Source organism: Ischnura elegans, chromosome 2 (genome assembly GCF_921293095.1).
Source record: "Ischnura elegans chromosome 2, ioIscEleg1.1, whole genome shotgun sequence".
Taxonomy (NCBI): domain Eukaryota; kingdom Metazoa; phylum Arthropoda; class Insecta; order Odonata; family Coenagrionidae; genus Ischnura; species Ischnura elegans.
In genome coordinates, this window is record NC_060247.1 from 41349617 (window position 1) to 41374347 (window position 24731).

The following is a 24731-nucleotide window of genomic DNA, read 5'->3' on the forward strand; positions in this document are numbered from 1 at the left end:
CGCTTCCCGCTCTCGATCGTTTTCGAGCGGCGTACATCACCATGGCAACCCTTCACGTGCGGGAGAGACGTTAGATTTTTCCCATTCCAAGCCTTCGAGCCGCCCGGAGCGCACGGATTCCCTGGAATTCTCGTGGGGAGAGAGGACCGGAGGATCCCGCGAGAGGCTGGCGATCGCTTCGGGCAGGGCACATCTTGGACTACCTCGGCGACCAAGAGGCGAAAATAACAGGTGAGAGATAACGCGGAAAAGTCAAGACCGCTAACCACTGCCTACTTCCTCCTGAAAAGAGTCGGAGCGGACCACTTCCACTCCACAATCTCCCACCTTCCTTTTCTCTATCCCTCCATTCCCCTTCCCTTCAGCCTCCCTCCTCCGCCAAGGCGGCGATGTTTTATTTTATCACTGCCCGCTCCCGAGCTCTTGGAAGCTTATTCGTGGAAAACTCGAGTTCATTTGCGTCTCTCCTCCGTTTGAGGCAAGAGGCGCCAAACAATACGAGTCGCTCCCACCGTAGTTTTTAGTCCCCTCAGTAGACGTAGACCATTTTTTTCAATTTTCTTTATTCAAGCCCCACTATTTGTTCGATATCTCCGTAACTATTCACAGCGCACTCTACCAGTGCTGAAAATAATTCATTGAGCTCTAATTCGCACCTCCAATTTCAATATATTGCTTGCTTTTACTTTATACTATTCGTTTCATCCCCTACTTAGATTTGTGCACCTTTCTGTAGATGAACTATTTTTTGTCTCAAATTCCTAGTAGTTCCTAGATATCCCCTCAACACCTCACGGCACAATATCTAGTTGTTTGAAAAAAATCGATAAGGCAACCGCTTTTCACCTTACATTTCAACATTTTTTCCCGCCGGAGAGCATGAATCTAATTGTCTCCAAATCGTCTTTTCTCTTCACCTCGCGTCGCACCGTGGTTTCGTGCATCAAGAGGGCCATGGGCAGCACCACCGCAGACGCCATTAGCTTCGGCATCATCCCGGAGGCCCGCTTCGAGGATGTCATCGCTCACCTGAGGGAGAACTTCTTTTGCGACGAGCCCTTGAACCGCGCCGTGGGGCTGTGCCCGCATCCGGGTGCTCCCCACGCCGAACTCGAGAGCATGAGCCTGTCCACGATGAAGCAGGGACTGTCCCTGATGGCCACCCTCGGCGAGGAGGATCGCGTCGTCGGCGTGGCCCTGAACGGGGTGACCCAGCCGGGGGACCTGGAGAACGCGGAGAGACAATTGGCGAACTCGCCCGATCCGAAGTTTCGGCGCATCTTCGGACTCCTGAACGAAGCCAACAAGGAGCTGTCTCTATTCGAGCGATACAACGTCGACAGGATCTTCGAGCTCAGGATCGTGTCGGTAAGTGTTCCTCTTTTTTATCATCACGGTTCATGGTAATGTTGTGGGGCCCGGATTAAGATATTATCACGAATATTACGATTGATAATTCTCCAGTCGGCCTAAGTAGTCAAACATTTAAATCGGTTTACACTCGGTACGCGTTCCTTTTTTTTCAAGTTTCACGGTAATTTCGTGGGCCCCAGATTAAGATATTATCACGATTGTTACAATAGACAATCCTCCAGTAGGCCAAGGCTATCAAATACGAAGCTATTTACACTCGCGACACTTAATGGTAGAGCGATCCGAATTTCACGGGGTAATAATTCATGCTGTTAACCGAAATTTTGATTTGAAACCATATAATCCATCGATTGCATAACTTTTCAATTGGCATTCATCGCTAGTCCAAATACTTTATCGCAACAATAGGAAATAAATGGATCGCTAAGCACTCATCGCCGCTATGCAGACATTTTTTTTAATGGGGGCGAAGTAACATAAATCAAGCTGCTACAGGACGGACTGGGTCCTCCTTTACATTCTCCCCTTGCACATTCAGTAGATTACGATTATTTGGGCCATCGGATATTAGGGGCGGCCGATTACTTGGGGAAATGGTTCAAGAACATAATCCAATTGAGCAATCAACTAGAGTTATATCCGGTTGATTGGGACAAAACCCCACTTAAACGGTCCACGCATCGGTGGTACTAGTCGCAAAGACAATTTTATAAACGCTTGAAATCAATTTTGTACATTCTCCCTCTCTACAGAACTAATCTTCATCACGTATCCTCATTCATCGTCTCTTTTGCCACTGCTTAAATAATACATTATTACGTGTGGAAGATGGGAGAAATAAGTTATCTTTATAAAGGAAAATAGCTTTTTCCTTTATAAATACTCTCAACATTGTGGAAAAAGGTTTATTACTGTAATATTTTTTTATAATTATAGTTCAATTAATTGTAAGGTATAACAAAAAAATAATACATGATAATTTTTAAATAGTATTCTTCGCATGCACGTCCATGTACATATGCATATTTTCGGATAAATGGGAAAGCCGTTTACCTGGAGTAAAGTGTACCATGTACCAATTTGTCCCAATTAACCGGATCCTAATCTATTTCTCCTTTGTCCCTAAATATATTTACAGCTCGAGGCAGTTTCGAGACGCACAGATGATGTCTACATCTACATCTACTCAATACCCCGCAAGCCGCCTAAAAGGCGTGTGGCAGGGGGTGTTAGGACACCAGCCGTTTACAGCTAAAAAAAAATGAAGTGCTCTAACGAAGTTGGAACTAGCGTTTATTAAAGCCCTTTATGGTTCGGGGGAAAAACGAAATCCCATATCTATCCGTTCGGCAAAACATCTCTCTTAATTTATCGCTTCTATCGGACCTGGAAATATAGTGTGGCTCTAATATGATGTTCTCTGTGTCGCTCTTAAAGATATCCATTCTCATTTGTTCAAGCAATGTAAGCCTAGCGCGCAGCCTCCGAGTCTCCAGCGGCTCCCAGCCTAATTCACTTAACATTTGGGTAACACTGTCTGTACGCCCGTAGCAGTTTTTGACGAACCGCGCAGCCTACCTTTGTATTTTATTCAGTTCGCGGATTAAGCCTGTCTGCACCGGATCCCATACGCTCGCTGCATATTCAAGGTGCGGTCGGACGAGAGCGAAATAGCACCTTTCTTTTACTTTCTCATCCGAAAATCTTCCCACAATACGCTTGACGAATCCTAATTTCTTCAGGGCTATGCCGCAAATATTCTTTATATGTGTTCCCCAACTGAGTGCCCTAAGTGCCCTTCGGAGGATCAGAGCTCAGGGCGAACCCATATTCAGATCTTTCTCCATCCTTCGAGAGTTTATGTGGAGGAGGACAGGTGTCACTAATTGAGGCGTCCCAGGCGAATATCAAAGTCGTAGCATAAATTTTACCTTAGGTACTTGGATATATAGCGGAAAAATTCAAAAGACTCTTCAATTTAGGTGTCTTTAGAAGTTTTCTGTCTTTCAATCGGAGCTCTATGATGTACGTAAAAGGATTATTACAATAAGTTAGAATGTGGTTTTATATCCGAAATTTTTTTTTTTTAATACTCTTAAGCCTAACGTTTTTCCCTAATCGGAGTGATCCTTCGTATGCCCTTATCTTGATCAAAACTCAATACTATACGGTATTTCCGTATTCATAAGCAATTCTTTTAAAAAAATCGTGGTTGAGTACTCCAGTGTAGCTAAATTGATGAAAGCACTTTATTCAGTTTGGCGGGCTCACGGTCCAAATAAAAAATCTGATATAAAATAAAATAAGAATATCAGAGGCCGCGAAATGAAAGAGTGATTCATTTAAGCGCGGTTTTAGCGTTTCCCTATCCACCTGTAGCTCCTCAAGTTCGGTCCTTATTAACTGTAAGACTTGGCAAAGTTCCAGGTTTTCATGTTGATTTTCTTCCTTACATCAAATCTGCACGCCTTTTAATTTTATTTTTAAAAAAATATTCCTGATCCTCTACGCTGAAACAACGCTATGAGCATCGCCAAGCACGGAGCCTTTTAGGGATTGCAGCCCCACCGAAATTTTTTCCCTTGTGTTGACCACCCGCGATACACTGAGATCATTACCCCTAGAGCACCTATCCTCTGATACTCCATTTTTTGATATACATAGACATATATACGTACGTTATGCATACATATACATGTTTACATTTTTTAAATGTAAATATGTACATCGAGATACACATTACACATGTCTTCCGAAAACCAAAGGTGAATTTAAATTTCAGCGCAACTCAAACGAAACATATAGCTGATTATATCAAATAATTTTTCAATATGTACAAGTTGACGACAAAATATCAGTATAGGCAACCCGCAAACCCCTCAAGCTCACCCTGAAGCAAATTTCTGGACTACGAGCCTGAGCCTCGCTGCAAAAAATATGAAATGGTTTTCAGATGAAGTAGGAGAAGGTTTGTGAGATTGTAAACGAGGACTTGCGAGTCACGAAATTCTGAGAAATGAATTGCATGCATGTCATAGGCGGGAAATCCGTTGAGTCAAATTCGAAAAAGGTTATTATAAAAGATGGAGAAAGTACGAGATGTTACAGGTATATTTCGCAGAACGGTACAACATTTTTTCAGATCACATAGGAATAAATTGAAAATTATGTGCTGAACATGAGGTAAAAGGTGCGAAGGCCTCGGAAAGAAACCGCTCAAGGAAAATACTCCACGATTGTACGAGGAAAAGCAATGGAACACAAGAAGAAGAGAAACAACATCTTTTAGCGGGGTTTCCAAATGGCTGCCCGAACAGGTAGAGCTGCTTTTGATGATCCTTTCCTTATAAGGCCCTCGTCTCCTCTCTTTCTTTTTTGCGATCAATAACTCATAAAATCTAAACTACGAAGTTTTAAGTGGCCACACGGAATAAATAATGCTTCATTGCATAATTAGAATAATATGACTTCAAATGGCCGCAGTTAACAGCGCTAGATGTATTTTTTCCCCTTGAATAAAGGCAATTCAACACTTAAGATCTAAAGAGTTGCGATGGTTTATCTTATCTTTCTATAGAATGTTATCACCTTACTGAAATTCACTGGCCAAGTACTCTTCTCTCTGTTCTCTCTTACTTGAAAGCGCGTAAGCGTCATTTAGCGGAAATTAGTCCTCTTTTACGAGGTTATGCCGTCATCCGACACTATAAAATGTTTCAAAAAAAGAAAAGTCAAATTCAGTGCATTTCCTCAGTACCTATCAAAGATTACAGACGTATAAATTATACGAATAAAGTTTTTTTTTTAAATATGAAGAGCTCACAAAACTTTGTAATTTTAATCCCTTTATATGTTTCATACTTTACAAAAAGAACATTTCTTTGCAATAATGATCCTATTAGGTGATATCTCATTGAGAAAACATTGTACCAAGACTCTAAAAAATAACTATGGTATTACTGCACTCGTATTTTATTCTCAGGACTATTTTTCATAATATATTTATAGCATTCCTGCAGTCGTATTGTATTCTCATTATGAACCATAAAATTTTCTCTCGCAGGAAAATTGCGATTTTCGTCGTAGTTTTCAGCTCCACATTTTTAAAAACTAGCCTGTACGAAAGGCTGCATCCGGAAATACATTAGTTCATATCCCTAAGGCTTAAAAAAGAATGTATAGGGAGGCGAGTGAGTCAGAAAGGAGAGATAAAGCTGAGAGAATTCAATTGGAAGCGTAGCTGCGGAGGGCAGTAGATAAAAGGTACTGACTGTGAGTTAAAAAATAAGCACGCTGTCGCATTATCTTCCGCTCCGAGTTCTTAGATAGCAGTGTTCTCCGCTTGAGGGGGTAATTTCTTTATCTAAAAATTTATCTTGCTATAATATAATTTAAAACCCGGTTAAGAGGTCCACTTCCAGCAAACTTCAATGTATCAGTCGCACATTCTTTCATCTATAGTTACTGCAATTTATCAAAACTTCAAATATTTACGATTTAATTTATAATTATAATTCCGATGATTTCTGAGGAAAAATTCAGGTGGTCGTAAGGAGTCAGTCTCTGCAAAAGGTATTCCAGCAACTAATTGGGCCTCGATTCCCTAGTTTGGAATGAAATCGTACGATTTCAACGATCAAACGAATCTTTTCGGGAATATTATGTAGCATGTAGAGCTATAGAACATAGATATTACGATACATAGCACATACAAACAGTGAAAAATAAAAAGTAGTCTCCTGTAAGCATTTATCCGAGCGATAGCTACCAATTCTACAACAAGGCCTGTATTACATTTTTTATACATAGGCCCAGATTTAGCGACCTTGAAAATGACTGTACAAGTTGAAACTTGGCTGAGTAACCTTATACAATTGTGGAATGTTCTATGACGAATTAAATTGAACCAGAATTTAATCCTCTTTGCACTCCTAACGTCATCAGAAGAACTCGTAAAATACCCCCAGACGGAAGATATTGGATGAAGTGTACAGCAAAGGACATTTTTTACATTTTTAAAACAGATTTTCGCAGCTTTTTCATCAATCATTTTTGTTCCTTTCGGGAACAACGTAGCATTTCCCGAGAGGAATAAAAATAATTGAAACAGTACATATTTGGTACATACACAATATTTTGTAATTACTAACTACATACGATAGTAATTGGCGAAGTGTTAGGCCACCCTTAATTTATCGTTCTGAGGCACAAAAAATACATAAAAAGGTAATGATGGCAGAAATATAATTGACTGTAATTTTTCCATGTAGAAATTTAGATGTACTTGCAATTTTCCAGGATTGTCGTGGAAAATTGCAAGTATTTATTTTAATGTGACTGTAATTGAGTCCACGAGGAAAGAAACCGAGGGTAGAGAGTCAGCAAGGAACGATTTTAATTTCGCTTTCGACCGCTGAAACGAGGGGAAACGTTTGTGGCCTCCGAGGCAAGCCCAAAAACCCATCGCCCCCTCCACTACGGGAGATAAAATCTACGTCGGCCGCCACTGGGGAACCACCGTCATTATAAATGGGCCTCTTTCTCCCCTCAAGACTGCCAGTGGCGGATTTATTGGTGTTCGAATACAAGGAGATCGCAGAGATGTTTATGAAGGAGGGCGGTGTATGGCAGATGAACGGTAAAGATGAAGAGAAAGCCAAAATGAAATACAAAATACAATCAATTTGAAAGCATAATAACAGCGTAACAAAGCGTTTTTGAGGCGATCGTATTTAAAATACCAATTATTTAGGTACTCTGGTCAATTCGTGTAGGGAATTAATGATATTAAAATCTTAAGAATTCAAATTTATTCTTAAATGCATTGTAAACTATTTTATACAATCGATTAATTTAAAAAGCGTCATCTTTAAAAATTAAACCGCAAACATTATACATGAACTAATGAAGATAAATTCGATCAGGTTTATTCTTCATATTACATGTATACGTCAGTTTTCGGTGTATGTCGACCTGGTCTGACGCCAGGCACACAGTTTTCCCACAGATGAAATAAGAAACTAGAACGTTTTATTCTCTAAGAACACTCATCCGCAATACTTTGTAACACAGAGGACGAAATTTAATGCATAAAGATGAAATAAATTTTACTGACAAGTATCTGAACTATGATTAAAAATTCTATGAAAACTTACTATTTACTTGAGTATTCATTTGTCAACCTCATACAAACACTTTAAAAAGTTTTTTATTAAGCAATTAACATTTACTTCAATTAGTTAATGTTTATGGAAAATTTCACAACTTCAATATAAAGTATATTTATCTTGATTACTTTAGCTAAAATTTGCTTTGACAATTACATTTTTTCCAAACAGCTATGACTATCCCAAGCAACCACACAGAGATAATGAAAATGGCGTAATTTTCGCACATTTTTCGACCGAGCCCCGACTCAGAAGAGTAGCAGCAGTGAAGAGGTCCTTTGATGTGACGTGAATTTCCCCTTCTTAATTCCCTGAGGCGAGCGTTAAAGCGAGCGGCATTCACCTTCTCTTTTAAGAAAATAACAGAATGAAATGGGCCTACGGTCCAATATTTCCAAATTTGCCCGAGGACTATGCATGATATTTTTGTAGTATTGAACCGGAGTCAGTCGGAAAAAAAAATAATACAAAATTAATTAGTTTTACTTAAAACTATCTTTGAACAAAAGCCAAAAATATTCAGTTTACAATTTCTAGGAGCCTCCTTCAAGAGTAAGGGTTTACAAATGGATAAGAATTTCTCATAACACCCCCAGAATCTAAAAAGCCTTTCAGCATCAAAGTGCCACTCTATTTGCCATTTTAAGCTAGCAGGCAAGCGGGGAAAGAAACTACTGTCGTCATTTTTGCCATAACTGTGAGGCTAGGCGTCAATGAAAATAACTCCTCAAGAGATTCTGGCAGGAGAGAAAAACCTGGGATTATCGCTAAGATAGTGAGGAATTCAGACAGCCGTACGGTGTTGGCGGTATCTAGCCAAATTATGATCGAGTTCCACCTAAAAAAAGTTCCGCTTTCCGCAGGAATACGAACCCGGATCCTTTGCATGGGAAGCTACATTCCCATCACTCATACCGACCCGATCCTATCTCGTCTTTTACAGAGTCAATTCCAGGGATGAGAGCCTAGTGCGATGTCCAGGATGAAAAGCTTCATCAAAAAGAAAATTTCTAATTTCTCTACGTACAAGCAGTAATATCCTGCGGAGTGTTATATTGTTAGCGACTATTAAACCAGCGACCACAAGATTTTCACTGGAGTGTCAGAAATCTTTGTACAATGATTTTCAACTGCCCTATGTGAGAATAGTTCTACCTTTTTCGGTCGAGAAGTCGACCCCAAGAATTTTCTCGAAATATGAATGTATTACACAGAAAAAACTAATTACTTGAGATAATTCATTAGCAAAAAAATCGAATTTATCACATCAGCCGTACATCTAAGGTAAGTAATTGACGGAAACTTAGAGAGGAATTGAATAAAAATCAAAATCGCGTTAACTCTTTTAAGCCTCGAGAGAGGGAACTAAGACTGAAAGACAGGGTAGTAAGTAGAGAGTTGTTAACTAGTGATAATTGAAACAGCAACAGTATTTTTCCACACTTTTTTATTCTTCCTCTTTAACTAATTTTAACATTTTTACAATCGAAAGAGTTTCATTTTTCTTATAAATCTTTTGTAAATTCATGAGAATTCAATATTATGTTCTCTTACGGTTGGTATACACGGTGAATGATCATGCGAATGATCATGCTAAATGATCACGTGATCATTCACAGGATCATGCTAGCCAAATAGAGCATGCTCTAATTTTCACTGAATGATCATGCGCATGACTGTTCATTCGCGAATTTTTCCGTTATACAATGAATGATTTCGTTCGCATGATGATTCATTATGATCATTCGTAAAATCATTCACCGCGTATTGTGGCCTCTATGATGGAGCAAAGTAATTCTTTTTTGATATTTCCGGTGGGGGGAGGGTCCCGACCCCCTCAACCCCCCGTCGCTACGCCACTGTACAGATCATTATTTGGGATGCTGCTGAGCTATCCAAACATCTATTGAATCAAACCTGAGAGTCGAGTAACGCCTCAATTACTCATTTAGAAACTCATTTTCATTTGGGAACAGCTAAAATAAAAATTTACGCCAAAAGGAGAATTCTCATGAAGTACAACGGGAATAGATACGGACTAGAAAGCGATGTATCAGTTGATGCACCACGAAAGCCTTTACGCTAACTTAATGCAAACTTAGTGCCTTGAATTGCCTAATTTTTAAGGAAAAATATAAGATTTGTAACTACGCATAACATTAGACATTATCTTTTTACGGGTGTAAACGGAACAAAAATTACTCTTTATGCACTAAAAGACAAAAACATAAATAAATACACACATTTCAGTGTTTCAATTGATGGCACGTAAGGAGCTGGTGTGATTGATACAATAAGAAATTGATTAAACGGAATCGTTAGGTATAGAAAAATATAGTAGAGTTCAGTGGCGCAGCGAGGGGAGGTATAGAGGAACCCCACCCCACCCCCCGAGCTCAGAGATTTTTAGAAGTTTAATCCGTTTTACTTAATTGGAGTAGTATTACTTATAGAATACTGTTAGGATTAATGAAATATCCCTCCGAAAGCCGAAAAACTCACCATTTTGAGGGTATGCAATAACCCACACCAATAAGTATTAGTTGCGCCTAAAACCCCCCGTAGCCTTAGCTGCGCCCCTGGTAGAGTTGGCAATCCTATGCGCAATACATCTAGCATTGCATTCAATAATTTTGCATAAAATATACTTTAATGGAGGATTTGCAGAATAAGAGATGTATATTTGCAAATTTAACTTTTTTGTATATCTACGGCAATTTTTGGAGCAAATATCTCCTGCAAACATTTTGGCAGCGGACTGTCATTTGTAAACAGTGCGTTTTCCTTGCCCACCGACTAAACCCTCATTGTACTTGGTAAAGCTTTACACACCCAGCCAGATATCACAGCATCGCACTTGAAAAGGCGCTTTGATACGTTCTGCAAACAAAATTTTCCCACCAGTTTCGGAAAGCAGAGCTCACAATTTGCTCGGAGAACACCCAGCCGGAGAAGAGTAAGAGCGGTGATGGTAAACACTGTCGCTTCCCGCACGTCGGACGCTCATCCCTTCACGGATTGTTTTTGAAATTGTGGCACACCCTAATGGATTTCTAGAACCGAATTCTCTCTCTCTCCCAGCACGAAGACATAAAGGACGCCTTTTATATGAAGGCGACTGCAATTTCTGGCATGCGAGAGAGAGAGAGAGAAGGGAAATGGAGAGATAAAGCAGACGTATAATACTCCGGGAGGAATTTAAAACACGCCTGGGCGTCTGAGGAAATCAAATACCGCTCGCGCGTGGGGCGCGCCTTTAAAGGATAGCCGTGCGTTAAAGCAGCAAAGCCCTTTGCTGCGAAGAATTGCCGTTTTACGCCCATTTCATTTCGCTCAACGGCGAATCCTGTGATCCCTCCAGGGTCCTTTTCCTCTTCCTCATAGTCTCCTTCGCCCATTTATCCCTGACTCAAGGGGGTTGGGTGGGGAAGGGGTATTAGATGGGGAGGACATAATCTCCTCCTCCTCCTTCCCTCACTCTGGACCGTGACATTCTCCTCGTCTCTATTCCGCTGTCCCTCGCACACCCTCCAAAACTTCCCCTCCTCCTCCTCTCGTGCCTTTCCTCAACATTCCTCCCCCAACCCGATTACCCCTCCCTCCCGGCCACCCTCTGCCCTGGCGACCTCCGCAGCCCGACGGCAATCGAATAACCGTCACTTCAGCCCGCCCTTCCCCACCTCTTCATTACACCCTCCGCTCCTCCCTCGAGAAGGACCCTTTCCCCCTCACATCACCTCACAGCTCCCATGCCATTCGCAACTCCACCTCCTCGGCTCAAATCCTACCCGCTAGCAACCTCGTCTCTATATGTATATACTGAAGGCAAAACTAGGCCTCCCAACAGGGATGGACAAAATACAGGCCGAGGAGTATTTGAAATACAAAATACCGCTCAAAAAATACAAAATACCTTTGGATTGGGTATTTGAAAAACAAAATACAAAATAATATTTTGATAACCTTTTGAAATACAAAATACATTTGTATGGAAACTAAGAGATCTTAAATAAATAATATATACTTAACCTGCATTGGCACGTAATTGATTGTTGCAAATATGAAGGAAATGATTCTAACGAAAACGAAGTAATCTCTGAGGCATGATGTTACGGAAATGTTTTCAGAGCTACTACAAAAGTATTTTACCAATCTTTTTTATTTTAGAATAGGAATACCAAAATCTGTATTTGAAATACAAAATACAAGATACATTCAGGTCGTGCATTTTAAATACCATATACAAATATAAAATGCATTTCAAATACGTATTTTAAAATCCTTGTATTTGAAATAATATCCAGCTCTACCTCGGTAGAACTCGGTAAAGATCTTCGAGCGAGCCCTATAAATTACTTATATTTCGTACAAATATATGAATACCTTTTTCATAATAAATACTTGATCTGTGGGAATGAATAATTGTCAATGCAAATCTAATCTCATAAAATAATGGCAATGAGCTAAGGCAAATCGTCTTAAAATTTGGAAAATGAAGTCAATAAAAATATTATCGAGGCGAATGAAATGAAACTGAAAAGAATCATTTATCGTATCCAATTTAAATCTAAGGTAATTTTAAAAGTTCACGCTGATTTTGAGAAAATGTAAATAACAAATGCAATTAATAATGGCGTACAGACGTCCGCTCTGACAAAATGAATGAAAATATAGAAAAAATATTATTTTTCAATACCTACTTCGTACCCCTTTACTCTCACTACTTACGCACTTCTTTTATGTACTAGAATACACCACCCTACTTCCTACGAAATCGCTCCCCATCCGCCCTCCCTCTCCCAATCTCCCTATCTATCCCTTTCCCAAATCCCCACCCAATGTCTCACACCATTCGTCCCCGTTCTAATGGGCTCGTTTAAAAAATGTCTTATATGGTTCGCTATTGTTTTCTCCTCTAGTATTCAATTCTAAGATTGGCAGCAGCTTGAATGGTTGGCACTCTCTATTCTTCTTGTATCTCCGCTTTCCTTTTCATTTCCTCGCGGCTTTTTCATCCAATATCCTTAATTATTTGGTCTATAAACTGGAGCCGTGGTCTTCCTCTGTGCCTTTTTCCATCAACATGTCCCTCTAGGATTGTTAATAGTATCCCCCATGCTACATTATACGCCCTTGTTAAGTTGAATCCTTCTATTTGCGACCGATTTCAATATGCTTTTTTATCTTTCATTTGATTCAACATTTCTTCATGAGGTCCGCCCACTTAATTTTTATTAAAGCTGCTTTTTTGTAATGATTAATTATACTGGTAATTCCTTCCCTCAATAAGGAGTCCTCCGTGAACGAGTAAATGAGAATAATGAAATAAAACCTTCTCGTTTTTTCATTTAAATTGATGAGATAATGGTGCGCGTGGAAAATTTCTTTCGTCATAACTTATCCTTCCCTTCCATTCAACGAATTCTTTTAATGATACACGATTCCGAATATAAGTTGGCCAGCACACCACGTCCCTCCCCACTTCCTAGTTACCACTCCCCTCATCTCTAGTGGCCACCCACACTCCCTCGACCTGCCAAACCCTCCATCTCGTTTTGACTCTCTCAAAAATCTCGACTCAACCCCCGTCATCATCAACCGAGGACACGGTCGAGTGGCTTGAATGTCACCACGCTGCTAGACCGTAATTGCTGTAAAGAGTTTATAGAACAGGGGATGAGTTTCCCTAGCCCAACGTTCCCCAACGTTCAGAGAACCCATATTTGCAGTCAAAGCTTTAGTAACCATTACTTCAAGCTACAGCGAGGAGGGCCCAAAAATTGCCTTATTTCATATTTTTAATACTAAGTAGCTGTTATCTCTCCCATTTCACCTATTTCTGGTATGTCATTGCAATGATACTAGTTAATGTTTGAATGCACTAACTTTGGTGGACTGTTACGGAAGATATACGACTGCATGAACCACATTAAAATAGGTTCTAATTTTTTTCAATCGCACAAGTTCGGTTATGCGGGTATTTTACGAATTTATGGATTTACACATTAACTCGTAAGGGTTAATTTACCGTGTAACCAGGCCAAAAAAATGAAGTCATATGGAAATTGAATGTATAATGTAAGTGACGTTGCAGTGGAATAATAGAATTTTCAATTACTTCGTCATTGGAGACGCTCGTAAGTTTCTACGGAAAATTTTATTCCTGCCGACCGTTCCCAAAACTTAAAGCACTTGCAACCGTGGTTGCTCGAACACAACACCTTATAATAATTATCCAATGTGTAGACAGTGGCAACAAAATACCAAGGGAAACTGATAATACCTTGGGCGACGCTACACGCAAAATAAAATACCTTCTTTCATGCACTAAGCTCCATATTTACGCATTCATCTCGTAACGTATTCAAAAAGGCACAGCTTGGACTCAAAGCAACAACCGTGGATATCAACGGTTGCGCACCAAATATTGATTGGTGTTTTTACGAGCAAAATTTATTTGGAAATAAATACGCCCGAATTCAAGTGGGTTTTAACGCGGTCTGCTTTAATGGGTCCACTGAGATTGGTAAATTCCCTGAATTAATGATACGGAAATTTTGGAGAGGTCCCAGGTATTTAGCCGATGGGCGCGCTTATAATTTTTTTGAAAAACTACTTCCAAAGCCTTTTTCGTTGTTACATATTGTATATTTTAGTAGTATTTATTATTGGAAGGATATGTATCACATACATCGCCAGTATGAATATATTTTTTTACTTCTGCCGTCTCTTACTCAGTTATACACTTCCGGTGAATATTTATACGGCTAAGTTGATCGCTGGTTTGATTAACGCGATGCTTGGAATGATCTTCCATTTGCTTTGATTTTTTTGGGCGTGTTCAAACTTCTGCTATCGCCCTAACCATCAATTACTGCACACAAACCGATGAATCGAGCAAAGCCGACAGGTTAATTATTATTTGCTGTTTTTGCGTTAGCCAAGTGTATAATTTTGGGAGATTTCTCATGCCTTCCCCCATAAGTACCATTTATCAGTCGTCTTTCAGGCCTCCCTGGTTTCTATTTTTCTTCAGTAGGTAATTCCCGAAGAACGTTAAATTGGTCTGCCAGATACGGAAGTTTTGATGAGCAATTCACACCTCGATTTTCCAATTTAAATAAGGCAAATTCGCATCTCTACATCCCTCTCATACTCGCAAATCATTCCAGCTCTCTTCGCACTGCTCAATATTCATAACATTTGCCGTTTCCTTCCTTATGTGCGCAGAATTTCTCCTTTTGAAATGACCTGCGATGACCAATAAACTCTAATTACTCTTGCAAACGCCAATATCAAACCATCCCTAATCTCCTTGGGCAGCCTACTTTACACTCATAGGTTTCATAGTTTTTTCCTTTCGTCCCAAGAATATCCACCATATTCTTGCAAATTATCGTCCCAATCTTTTTCAGCCTGTAATCAAGCCTCTGTCAAAGACCTGAAATTTTTCCTCCGTGAAAGGCCATGTTCATCCTTGAGCATTTTTGCCAAGTTCTTTTCCTACAATTGACATCCCCGTCAGAGCTTTAGCTAGGTACTTTACTTCCGAGAGGTCAAATGTTACAATTTTTCTGCAAGATTTGACTACTAAATTCCTCTATTTTTTTAACACTTCGCTCCTTTTTCCTACTCAAAATTACCGAAGCGGAGAAAATCCTTCCCCTAATCTCGAGGCATGGAATAAACATGAATAATCACTTTGCACTAAAAAAATCACGAAAAAAGTTAGGGCTGAAAATAATCATTTTAGCATTGTATTTGGCGTCAAAACTAACCAAAAATCCATTTTCCTACTCCTGAGCTGAGGTAATTGATTTTTTGTATCCCTGTACCCAGTCTTACTAGATGTAATACCGGCTAAAATAAAACTTTATCATTACCTTTTCAATTTTACGTATCAACTAGCACGTATGATATCTTTTTCCGATGAAAGCGGAATAAGTTATTTATTCACAACTCTACTCAATATAAATCAAACACATATTTATTATACATACGCCATATTGGATAGAATGGCAACGATAAGTCACGATGTAACTAGTAACCGTAAAGAAGATCGCAAGCCACTAGTATTCCACATTATCATCACTTATTCGTAATTTATTATCAATATTCCAATGAGTGGCTGGTCCCTGCTGTCATTTCAACTTCCACAATGACTTCATTCTCGGCTGGCTGCATTTACCTCATGCCAAACTGTGACGTTCAAATCTCCTCATGATAAGCTTTAGGGAGTGTTCTATAACCATCCATTGTGAATCCGAGTAACACATATGGTCCGAAAAAAAATTCTCACAAACAACGTTTCCATACAATGACGTAATCTAATCGCCTAATTGATCACCCATCATTTTCCTCGTGAGCCTCAAACCTGTTTTGCGCTGAGTGACCGCCAGGAATAACCCGTATCTTCGAGAGAATCGACTGCTCCCTTGTGGGATATTTTCTTGCATGTCATTGCAGTCATTACCAATGCATGGACCACTGAAATTGGTTCCTCGTGCCGGGAAGGAACCATTGGGTAAGAGGACTACATAGAGGAGGTCCAATTCCATCCCTTAGAAGGATGTCCACGACGCGGTGATGAGTGCAAAGCGATCCACTTTTTTCCAATATTTTACATTATAATATTTGTGATTGCGAGGTACAGCATTCAAAAGTTATCTACTTGATAGAATACACCATCAACTATATAAGTTTCGGTTAACAGCCCTATAAACCAATATATGTATTCAGCTGCAATAATTTTATGTTTGACGAGGGGTTAGGTGGAAGGTGGGACTTTCTAGTCCCAGTCTCGCCCAATAAAGACATATTATTATTATTATTAAATCATACAGGGGTGGTCTTGGGTGATTGGGGGCCCCCGGCTGAGGATCATGATGGGGTCCACCTCACGGGGGGATTCGGGGGTCCTCCCCCAGAAAAATTTAGGAAATTGTATCCCCGGAAATGGACTTTTACGCTTTTCTGGCTCTTAAATACCAGATAAAATTTAATAGAAATAGCAATTTCGTATGGAAAAATACTACGGAAAGTGAGAATTTCACAGCTCATAAAATTTAATAATTTTATTTAATTCAATAAAATGCTTCTATTATCTATAAAGAGAAATTATTCCTTGAAACTGCCTAAATTCCTAAAATCTAAAAAAAAAACTTTAAAATAATCTTTTCGAATAACCCAACGAAAAAAGCATCACGTTCTCCATTATCGCCTACATCTTGGCACCTTTATTTTACTTATTTTTTATATAATTTTTTTACACTGACTATATTGTATTAAAAACAACTGATGAGAACGCAAAATTGCATAAATCCAAAAAATAATTTAGTTCAAGTAATCTGAGTCTATTTTTATTACACCTTCCATATATTATTCACGATAAATGCTGGTTCATGTAATCTGATTCTTTTTTTCATTACGCCTTTCATAAACACCCTTCACGATGGATGCGAGCGTTGTGGGGGCCCCCTAAGCTCGGGACCCTCGGCGACTGCCGATCAGCAGACCTGGACAGACCGCCCCTGATGCCACATTTCCACCGGAAACTCGGATTAATTAGTCCGTCAGCGACGCGAGTGGTGACTTTTGCAAACCCATTTAAATGCGCGGAGGGTGACTAAACGATTAGAGGAAACTAGAGGATCCCCTGTCGTAATATTCGTGGTACTGGGGTCGAAAAGGAAGATCTTGGATAGGATGTGAATAGGCCCAGTGGAAGCCCAAAACGAAAGATTGATAGAGGATCACGGCTGTAGGCCCCATTTGACAGACGGAGTTACATAAAGCCTGTATCACATGATCATTTTTTTCCCCAATCCCATCAAGGGACAGCTCCAGCGATCCCTCCAATGATGGCGTATAAAATGACCGTTTCACGTGACCATTTTCCAAGACGGCTTTAGGGAAATCTCATCCCTTTTTCCATCGCTCGGCACGTTCCTTTTTCCGTCGCTGAAACCATCGCTGGCACCGTCCTTAAAGCCTGAATCACACGATAATTTTATCCGCCATTTCCTAGTGATCACTATCGCGATCACTAGAGTGATCACTCGTAAATTTTCGTCGCCGGAAATTTTATTTCGCGATCACGACCGCGATGAGGATTCCCATTACTAATTTTCATTACTCGTCCGGTCGCTTTTTCCGTCACTAAAACCCCATATCAGCCAATCGGAACGCATGCCCATATGGAGCGATTGGAGCGCAACGTTTGATAATCGTGGGAACGACATAGATAAAGAAACACGCTATATATTTTCGTTATGCGGGTTCTATGACAACGAGCTGTGATGTCAAAAGTGATGCGAAAGGCGACGGCGTGAGGGACCGTGTGATTCAGAAAAATGATCACCAGAGCGATCACTTTTCCCGTCGCGAAAAGCGATGGCTCTAGTGATCACTTTTCGCGACGAAAGAAAATGCAGCTGCCCCCCCCCCCCCTAAAAGCAGAAGTAAATGTAGTTTAAAACGAAAGTTTCGAACAAATGTTCTTTAAATCCAGCAAAAGTGATATTAGCATAAAACATGTAATTAAAATATTTTATTTTTGAGCAAATAATTTTAAAAACTGTTAAAGCGCTGTTATCATTTTCTTGAAATGTTAATATCCTTAACCTTTTCTTTGCTACAACTTGAACGACCACGGCTTGCCCTCTACCCTCTAGTTTGAATCCTGGGTACGCCCTTAAATGACAGTAGTAAATAGAGAGTGACGAAAAGTGATGGAAAAAAGGGACGGTTGGAATGACCGTGTGATCCAGAAAATGATGCGTCGAGCGATCATTCTTTTGATCACTGGAAACCTATTGCTATCATTCTGAGGGAAGGAAAAAAGATCATGCGATTCAAACTTAACCAAGAACAGTGATTATAGTACACAAGTAAAAGAAATTAGGTTATCTTACGAAATTTTATTTCCCCGCAGGAAATAGGCATCCTCAATGTACGGCAGTAGCAAACTCAAGACGCGATTAAGAAAACCATAAAAAAAATTCTCAACCTACCATCCGAACACCCTCTCATTCGTCAGCCGTAATGTGACCATCTCACATTTTTACATTTTTTTAATTGAAAACGCTTGTTCAGGCCATCTATGCCTTGCGGGAGCTACCCATTACACAGAAAATGAGCGAGGCTAATTTCATTTGATCTGTCACAATCTGATACAGTGGAAGACCATAACTTTATTAACCCTCGTTTAACACCCTTTTGACCATTCGACCCCTTTTCTACTGATACCGCCACGGTTGGACTATCCGCAATTCAGCATTCAACATCGCTTCAGTAATGACTGGTCTCTTCGTATTTCCTGGTTTGAGCTTAGCACATCCACAGAATTCTCAACAAATCAATTTTCCTTTTCCCTTCTAAGCAAGCCCGAGCTGGGCCACCGGGACACCGGATGTATCCCATTGCGCCCTCCTGTTCCGAAACCGACAAATTTTACAGTCAAAGTCATGGGCGTACCCAGCGGGGGGCAGTTGCCCCCCAAGAAGCAAACGTAAATTTAGTTGAAAACGAAAGTTATGCACAAATTTTCTTTTAATCCAAGAAAAGTGATGTCAGTAAAAAATATGTAATTTAAGTAGGAATATTTTATTTATGAGCAAATAATTTAAAAAAAAATAATGAAGCGCTGCTATAATTTTCTTGAAATTTTGTTAATCCAAGAAAAGTGATATTATTAAAAGACGTGTAATTTAAGTAGAAATATTTTATTTTTGAGCAAAAAAAATAATAAAGCGCTGTTATAATTTTCTTGAAATTTTGGTTTCGTTAACCTTTTCTGTGTTACAACTTGAATGACCACGGCCTGCCCCCCTCTAGTTTTCATCCTGGGTACGCCCTTGGCCAGAGTACCAATATTGAGCAGTTAACTTGATTTCAACTATGTGTCGTTTAACAGCATAATCAACAACGTCCTGAGAAAACAAAACAATAATTTAAATCAATATTATTCATTCTGAATCATTCCGGTAGTCCTCCCCATGCATAGTGCTCACGCCCTCTGGCCATGTCCTTCCACCGCCCTAAGAAGGGGTTCAGCACGGGCCTGCTTCTACGAATTGTAGAGTAGTGAGTAAAAGTGACTAATAGTAAATGCATATGTACAAACTTAAACCCTTTGCACAAATACTTGGCGTAGCGGACGAATACCTTCCACTATTTTCCACTGCATTCCTGTTAACCGTCCGAGATACGCGAAATCAAAGTGCCCAGGCATGAGTAAACAAGGGGAAAATATTTAAATTTTTAAGTGCATATTTGTAATGTTCCCTTCAAACTTTTCGATGCGCTGACTGTAAGATTTTCTTCCACGATAAGTGGAGCTTTAATCGTGGCGCAAGCGATTAGCATAGCGTCGAATTTTCACCTTGCTTCTTTAAACGAAAGAAAAGCAATTAAATATTTTTGAAGGGTTTGATTCAGTCATGATAGCGTCCATAATAATACATAAGATCGAGTCGTGTCTTTTCGAATATTTGGCGGCACAGAAATCTTTTTAAAATAATTGAATGTACATATATTTAATTATCATTTTTTTATATTGACACAACGTCGTATAATACTATAAGTATTACTTTATGCCAAGCAACTTATTAAGATTATTTTTATATTTCTTTTCTCTGGAGTATTTGATGATGATTTCTAAGTTAGAGAGTGAGACTTTTTGGGAAACAGAAGACAATCGCTTTCAACGCCATCATGTCTCTCCGGTTCTTTGGAGCTATAATCCGCTTACGGCAAAGGCATGTCAGTAAGTCTCCTCTGGCAAATAAGACTAAAGGGATTTATGAAACTAAGAAGGAGTTTTTATTTCCACCGAAACAATATTAATTACTGTACCCGCATTTTTTGTGATGCGAGGTTTATGTTCATTTACTTAACTTTCTTAGAATCTAGCCACACATTAAATAGGCCATGAGAGACCACAACTCCTGCGGTCTTCTTATCTATTTTTTAAAAATACGAACGCGAAACATGATGCGGCGGCTGGGCTGGGCATTATAATTTGATTCCTCAAGTTAATGAGCACTTTCAGGACATATCCAACGAAGTTTTTATACGTCATCTCTTAGAATGAAATTCAATTTAGTGGATTTTAATGCAATTCAATTTAATGATTTGAAAATAAAAACCTCAAACCCCTTTTCATTACGCAGCTCAAAATTGTAAAATTTCCTCACTTAAAAATGTCTACAATCTACTTCAGCGCTTGCAGACACAGAGATAGAGTCTAGTGTTTAAGCACAAAGAAATGCACTAATTACTACCGTTTTTTGACGCTGCAAATGGAAATAACTTTCCTAGCTTTCCTTAAATTAAACAGCTGAATTTGAGAGAAAGACTGAGGGAATATTTCATTTGCTTTCCGAAAATACTTTTCATAAGAACGAAGAAAAAAATTTAAGGTGAGAAAACTCGCATAGCATGCTACCTTTATCTCTCCACCTTCCGCTTTTTATTATAGCTTATATTCTTAGTTTTCATTTGAATTTTTGAATGCTTTTAGAAATCGGTTGTGTAATTTCGGTAATTCGGTAATCGGTAATTTATAAACTTTTAAGTGATGCTATGATTGGAAACAAAACAAGAAAATCCGAATTGTGGGTGACGTTTCCTTCAATCACAATAAAATCCAAGGATTCAAGCTTTATGGAGTGGATTTTTTCCGTATTGAAATAAATACTTGCAATTTTCCATGATTATAAAATTTATTATGAACTAGGTTTCAATGTTGCAACATAATAGATTGATTTAAATTAAAGATATGTAGAAATATTGAAACCTAATAATAAATTTTAAATAAATCGTCGTAATAAATTTTATAATTGTGAAATATTAAACGTATTTATTTTAACAAGTTACAACAATCTCGTCTCATTTTTAAACTATTGTTTTTTTTTCCTTATAGGTTGATTCATCAGTGCGTGGTAGAGGCCTGTCTAACGAGCTCATGAGACGGAGCTTGGATTTGGCCCGGTGCAAAGGATACCAGCTAATCAAAGCCGACACGACAGGAAGATTCTCGCAGAAAATGGCGGCACAGTCGGGACTCGAACCCATACATACGGTCATGTATGACACTTATAGGGATAGTGATGGGAAAGTCATTTTCCCTACAAGCCCACCTCATGATAGCCTAAAGATCATGGTGAAGCTTTTGCAGTGAAGAGGAGGGCATAAAACATGATCCAGAAGTTATGAAAAGAAAATGGAAAAGTATACACTCAAAATGGTGCTAGAAATTGTTCTGCGGGATATGATTTTATTTATAAAGACTACATGTAATATAACAATACGAAAAATTCGGGTAGTATTGAGGGAGCGAAAAACTCCAATATGAAACATGTTTATCTCGCTCGACTTCGCAGCCCGTTATAAATTTGACCATTGATGTGAATCCGAAAATTTCAAGAAACCTGGTCACACTATATCGATAGTAATTAGCTGAGTGTTCTTTATGGCATATAAATTTATTTTGAGCTTCAATGTGAGCTACATGGTCACTTTCAGGGGTCAGATTGTGCTGAGTGGAAATTTAGACGGAGAATACAAAAACGCAAGATTTTATGGGTCTAGTTTGGTGAATTAATCATAGGTTCTCCCCAGAATATCATATGTGAGAGAGACTGCTACTCAAAGTTTTGATTTTCACTTGCCTTCCTTATGCCCATAAATGTTCACCACAGTAATTGTTTTCCAAGGATCTCATTTTCCAAAACTTATTTCAAATGGTTCCGACTTTTAAAAAATCTTATGATATTTAACACTTAAACCCAAAAATTGCCACAGGATATATTTCTCAACCCAAAATTAATTTAAATTGAAAGACCTTTTAATTCATAAGCAAATTTCAGATCACTCTCCTTCCCTCACATATTTTCGACGATACACTGAACACCATGGATTATTGTTATGATAATGTAATGATTTATTTAACAGTGCCATGTGCCATGATTAAAACTTCCATGAATTTTGGTACTCAACCAAACTATCGTTAATAAAGGGCCGCTGGAAGAGTGAACTTATCGTGTTTCCTGCTCTTAATTGAGTCATTTTATTGTTTACAATGCGTTCAGTGGACCAAAACATACATACATTTAGGTATACATAAATAGCAATTAAATGTTTTTGATAGGAAAGAATTGAATGTATAATAAGAATATTATAATTCTCGCTCATAACGGTTATTTGAAGAGATGATTAGTTAAAAATAAAGTATATAGAAGTTGAAATTGGAAATGTTAACGTTAAAGATGCACACATGCCCACGGAACTTCATGGTAACTATACTTACAAGGAGGGATAAGGGGAAAATACCCGTTTACTCAAAGTAACGAAATTTGATTTTGGAAAAACTCTAAGCGCGCTAGTTTGATGTCTGTAGAGTTAAGACAATTAAAAAATGCGTTAAAATACAAGTTATACATAATGGTTTCAGTAAAAAAGGTTTGAGCTTTGTTTTTATTTAAGTATTACGTGAAGTAATTTGCAAAACTTCTCAAATGCTATGGAATAATGATTGTGTAGATATTATAATAATTTAACTACGACCAATGTGGATATGCTTACAACAACCCAATCTGTGATACCTCATTAATCTTACCCGTAATTCACTTTTTTATCATGCTGTAATTTTTGTCATTTTAAACATTACTGTGTACTGAATTTAGTCCACGTTAATTATGGTGAATTGCTTTCAGATCTCATTATTACATAATTTTAGATCGAGTAGGAAATATAAATGCTGCAAGTACCTTAAACTTAAAAATACAGAATAAATGGTATAATTACATGCCATATGATGATATTGTGTGAACTTAAAAAGACCCTATGACAATATTACCTTAGGTGTGAAAATATTTAACGAAAATCAAAATATGCGAGTTCGCTTTATACACTTTGACGCGAGTGAAAACTAATTAAATGGAACAAAGCCTACAATCGCTAATTATTTAATCAGTTAATTTGAGCAAATTAATGTTTTTATTTTAAGAAGACTGTTAAAATCACTGTTGAAAATTTAATTTAATAAAACACATGCCCAATTACATTTGTCTATTTTTCTCGTACACTATGATACGTTCCCAAAACGATCGTAATTTTTATGCCTTCATCAGAAGATCAGAGAGTTGTTTCAGGTTTAATCTGTCAGAATTCCGACGTATTAGTAAATCAACAGTTCCTGGAAATTTTCCACAATTACTTAAATTTTATTTAACGACCGGTTTCGAAGTATTTTGTATTTCTAACTGAAGATAACACTAAGTACAGGTTGGAGAAAAATTGTTCGACGAAATTTTAATCCTGCGTAGCTGATGCCAGTAGAAACCAAAATTACTAATATTCTTAGGGTCGAACCCATAGAAACTTATAGCTAAGTGCTCCGAATGGCCGCGAGGGTGCCCTGTTGCCGGATGCTCTGGACCACTCATGACTATGAATGCTTTGCCTGCCGGAGATCGCGGTGTATCATAGGAATCCGGCAACAGGGCAAACTCGCTACCAATCGGAGCGCTTTGATCAAAGTATCTCTAGTTTGAAAATGGTGCGTTTTCGACCAAACCATCATAAATAATTCAGCGTGGAGGTTTTCGGGGTTACTACCGCGTAGAGTCATCTCTGCAGACGACAGTTTCCGAAAACCTCCACGCTGAATCCTTACCACACCGCGAAAGCCTACACAAGGATATAATCAATAATATTGGTTCCTACTGGCATAAGCTACCCAGGGTGACGTGAAGAGAAATAAAAGTATTTGTGGAAAATCGCCAGTTGCTTTAAATTTACTAATCAGGAGAGCGTTCATAACTTCTCCCCCAGTCTCCATCTCAGGAATTTATGAGGGACGGAATTTCTTTTTCATTAGATCCGCAGTCACTCCACGACTCACAGGCGTCTCTGCTCCGACCTAAATTCCACAGATCCACTATGATGAGACAGGGGTCCCCTTCCTGGAAGTCACCATGGAAACGTACCTACGTGCCGACGGGAAAGAGGAGACCACGTGAAGGAATGAACACTTCTTGCCCGGCAAAGCGAGAATTTCGTGAAAAGGCCGCGCCAGGAGCCTGATAATGAGTCGCGTCATCGCCAAAATAAAGGATTTCCTCGGGGTGATTACACGCTTATCAGACGCATTAATGAAAAAAGGACTCAAAACTCAAATAAAACAAG

General features: G+C 38.9%; 1 protein-coding gene across 2 annotated transcripts; it reads left to right on the forward strand.

The window, feature by feature from the left end:
* Positions 1-50: 50 nt before the first annotated feature.
* Positions 51-23596, forward strand: LOC124153643. 2 transcript variants are annotated; one of them, XM_046526939.1, is made up of 3 exons: positions 51-231; positions 949-1368; positions 21466-23596. In XM_046526939.1, exons 2-3 carry the CDS (start codon positions 955-957, stop codon positions 21721-21723), a joined length of 672 nt encoding a protein of 223 aa, XP_046382895.1. In that variant the 5' UTR covers positions 51-231; positions 949-954; the 3' UTR covers positions 21724-23596. The 2 variants fall into 2 exon arrangements, with proteins under 2 accessions (XP_046382895.1, XP_046382894.1); XM_046526938.1 differs by lacking the exon at positions 51-231 and having other exon boundaries at positions 430-1368.
* The last annotated feature ends 1135 nt before the right edge of the window (positions 23597-24731 follow it).